The sequence below is a fragment of the Mustela lutreola genome, chromosome 1 (assembly GCF_030435805.1).
Source record: "Mustela lutreola isolate mMusLut2 chromosome 1, mMusLut2.pri, whole genome shotgun sequence".
Classification (NCBI taxonomy): domain Eukaryota; kingdom Metazoa; phylum Chordata; class Mammalia; order Carnivora; family Mustelidae; genus Mustela; species Mustela lutreola.
This window is the reverse complement of record NC_081290.1, coordinates 236,401,762-236,405,694: the sequence shown is the minus strand read 5'-3', so window position 1 is coordinate 236,405,694 and position 3,933 is coordinate 236,401,762. Positions and strand designations below refer to the sequence as shown.

Here is a 3,933-nt window from a genome sequence, read left to right as displayed (position 1 = left end):
CATTGTCAAATTAATTATCATAGCAGTTCATAAGATAGTCCTAGTACCTTTAAAAAATCTCAAATTTAAATATGTATATTAAAAATTCTAGATAATTTAAATTTGTGTTTTATTTTTCTAAAAGTTTATCTCTTTTATTATCATTTTGCAGAACATAACTTCTGGTTTTCTTGATATTTTCTATTATGTATATCCTTTGTTTTGTTTTTTTTGTTGTTGTTGTTTATATTTGTATTATTTCTTGTCTTCTACTTTTTGGGGTTTAATTTTTCTGATTCTTTTTAAGTTTTTTGTTTTGTTTTCGTTTTTTTTTTTTTTTTTTTAATTGGAAGCTTAGCTCTGTAGGTCAGAAGTCCAGGCATGGCTTAGTTTGGTTTTCTTCTTTAGGGTCTCCCCAGGTTGCAAATTGTTGGCCAGGACTTTAGTCCTATCTAAGACTGTATCATCTGTCTGTATATTAGGTCAGAGAAAGCCATGTACTGTATGATCTCACTTATATTCAGAATAGAGAATAAAAGAACTCATAAGCACAGAAAACAGAGTGATTGTTGCCAGAGATGGAAGGTGAAGGCTTCATGGAGATGGGTAAAAGTGGTCAAATTTTAAGTTAAAAATTTTTAAATGAAACAAATACATACAATTAACAAAGTCATTTTTTTGTAATGTGGTAATACATGAAACAAGGATATGTCTCTTCTCAGCAACCATATTGAGGATTAACTTCTGCCATAAACTTCTGGGAATCAAGTTAATATTTATAGTGTGCCTACTAAGTACCAGACACTAAGCTTGGACTGGGGATATGAGAAACATAGGATGTAACTCAAGAGTTTTTTATAACTCATAGGTTATGCCTTTGCATAGCCAAGGTTGGGACCAGTAGTATGGAAAGAGCCTAGGCTTCAAAGACCCAAGTAGCATGAATTTATCTTGGCTCAATTGCTGTAATCTTAGGCATCATTAGACTTCTGTGAGCTTTAGTTTTTTCATCTAGGGCCAATAGAAAAACTTCACAGGGCAAATGTGTATGTAAAATAAGAACATATAAAAAGTGTCTGGTACACAGTAGATATTCGATTAAAATACCTCTGTGGAAAGGAGAAATTAGAAGGGATGAAAGAAAAAGAGAGATCAGCCAACTTGATCCCTTGATATTTTGATGAAATCAGTGTTGTGAAATGTGATATAATAAACCCTAAAGAAGAGTCTTTCAAAACCCAGCAATTCAAAAATGCATGCAGAAATGCAGCACCTTCCAAAAACAGACAAGTACCAGTTGCCTAGTGCCAAAGAGGCAGCCACCCTCAAAAAAAAAAAAAAAAAAAAAAAAAAGTTCTTATCACAAGAAAAAAGTTGTCATAACTGACTTGATGGATATTAACTAAACACATTATGGCAATCATTTTGAAATACACAAATATCAAATCATCATGTTGTATAGCTGAAAATAACACAGTGTTATGTGCCAATTATATCTAAACAAAACTGGAAAAATAAAAGATAAAATGATACATAAGGAAAAATACTGTAGAAACATTAAATTTCAATACCAGTCATTCATCAAGGACAAATTTCAATACAAAAGAAAGTAGGATAATCCAGCTGGGAATGTTATTCAAATGATATTTGGAAAAATTATGGACTTCGAAGTCTCAGGTTGTTTCTACAAAAATATTCCTTGGAAACACTGAACAAATGCATGGGGATTGCAAAATAGTTCAATGCATTTATCTGTGAAAATCAAACCCTAAGGTTTCTATGTCTGGAAAACTGTTGAAAGCCATACCAGCCACAGCTCAGAAAGGAGGCTTAGAGGGCATATTAGAGTTGTGGAGGGATGTCATCTGAGATCTAATGGAAAGTTCCTTGTAGGAGGTATATGGGATAAAGTGAGGATTATAGAGTCACGAAAATGAAGATAATGAAGAAAAGGACACATACCACAGCAAATAGTGCAACTCCTCCCCTCCCCAAGAATGCCCTTAAAAAGTGCCAATCTTCTTTATAAACAATAGGAACAATAACAAAAACAAAATTGAAAAAAGAATCTTAGTAGGAAGGAAGGAAAGAAAGAAAGAAAGAAAGAAAGAAAGAAAGAAAGAAAGAAAGAAGAGCAAGAAAGAAAAGCTACCCAGAGAGGTTTCACAGATGGAAAATCTTAATAGGTTCTGGAAAGATCTGAGGAGCGAAACGATGGCCACAGGTGCCAAAAAAAAGAGTCAGGAATGTTCAGAGTAAAGGACTTCACCCCAAAAGCCATAGTTCTGGAGTAACATATATACTTCCACCCAATCAACCCCTCACAACGCAAAAGCTATCTCTGAAACAGGAAGTAGGAGAATTGTCTATGTTCCTTGCAAATCAGGGGACAGGCAGGTTTCCTTAAGTACAAAGTTTGTTTCTTTAGGGCCAAACACTCCCAATCCAATCCGGCTCCACTTGGCTAAGGCTTGGCAAGACCCTCAGATAAGGAGTCAGTCAGGGCAAATTCGCAAGTGACCACAGAATCCAGGAAAGATGGCTTCCTTTGAAGCAGGAGGAAACAAGGATTCAACAATATTTTCATTGTTGTCTGAGGAAAAAAGAATCAGAACCCATACTGGGATTAACAAGTAAACTTTCCTTTCCAACATAAAAATAATTCCTGACTTCCACTAATAATTCCAAAGGTGAATCTGATCCATTTTACCTCTTACACTCTTCTCAGCAGCTTCTTGATTCCCTGCTTGATCTCCTTGGTTCTCACACCATAAACAATGGGGTTCAGAGCTGGGGGGATGAGGTGGTGCAGGATGTTGAGCAGGATGGGGACATCTGGGGGAATCTTCTTCCTGGCCATGTTAGTTATGACCAGAACCAGCAAGACTGTGCTGAAAAAGAGGATGAGGATGAAGTGGGAACCACATGTGCTCAGGGCCTTGGCTGCAGCACCCTCAGCCTTGATCCTTAGCACAGCTTTCAGGATGAAGGAGTAGGACAGAACAATAAGAATAAGGTCAGAGCCCAGTAGGGTCCAGCCTGCCACAAACTGGTAGAGCCGGTTGAAGGTGATGTCATCACAGGAGAGTTTGGACACAGACAGGTTAGTGCAGATACAGTTCTTGATGATGTTCTCTCCACAGTATCTGAGTTGAGAAGAAAGAGCTGGAACAGGAAGAGAAAAGAAGCCATTCCGGGCCACAACAAATATGGTAGCTTTAACCACAAATTGGTCAGTGATTATGGATGGGTATCTCAGTGGGTGGCAAATGGCCACATAGCGGTCATAGGCCATGACCATGAATGTACAGGACTCCATGGTCAGAAAACTATTCATGATGAACATCTGGAGGAAGCAGGCTGAAAAGCTGATGGACTTGAGATCAAACCAGAAGATGGCCAGGACCTTGGGGATGACTGTCAGGCAGAGTACAATGTCCAGCAGGGAAAGGAGGCTAAGGAGGTAGTACATGGGCTCATGCAGAGAGACCTCCAGCCAAATGGTGATCAGGAGGGTGGCATTGGCCCCCATGGCCAGGAGGAAGATTAGACTGAGGGGCAGGGACAGCCAGTGCTGCCAACTCTGGTAGTTAGGGAAGCAGATGAGGAGAAATTCAGAAACAGGAGCAGTGGAGTAGTTGCTGGGTGAAGCCATATAAAGTATCCTGATCACGCTGGAAATTCAGAGTTCCTAAAAATGTAGGACAAAATATATTTTAAAAACTACATGTTCTAGAGTAGTAAAACTTGGGTTTCCATTGAGGCACTTAACCTGCCTCAGTGAAGTTCTCAAATCATCATTATTATTGCCAGCTTCATCATCACTATCCAATCATTGCTGACACTTAGCTGAACACTCCAGCTCTAAGCTGAATGCTTTAAATTATTATCTTATTTCATCCTTAATAAAAGCTTAAGAATATTTAATAATGGTATTTTAATTTCACAGTTAAT

The 3,933-nt window shown here is 38.0% G+C and overlaps 1 protein-coding gene across 1 annotated transcript; it reads right to left on the bottom strand.

The window, feature by feature from the left end:
* Positions 1-2,692: 2,692 nt before the first annotated feature.
* LOC131821658 (olfactory receptor 56A4) lies at positions 2,693-3,655 on the bottom strand. Its single transcript, XM_059157915.1, has one exon. The coding sequence runs from the start codon at positions 3,632-3,634 to the stop codon at positions 2,693-2,695; it is 942 nt and encodes a 313-aa protein (XP_059013898.1). The 5' UTR covers positions 3,635-3,655.
* Positions 3,656-3,933: the final 278 nt, after the last annotated feature.

Bases quoted from the DNA above. Each gene is read 5' to 3' on its own strand.
- LOC131821658 (XM_059157915.1), bottom strand. From the start codon at position 3,634: ATGGCTTCACCCAGCAACTACTCCACTGCTCCTGTTTCTGAATTTCTC.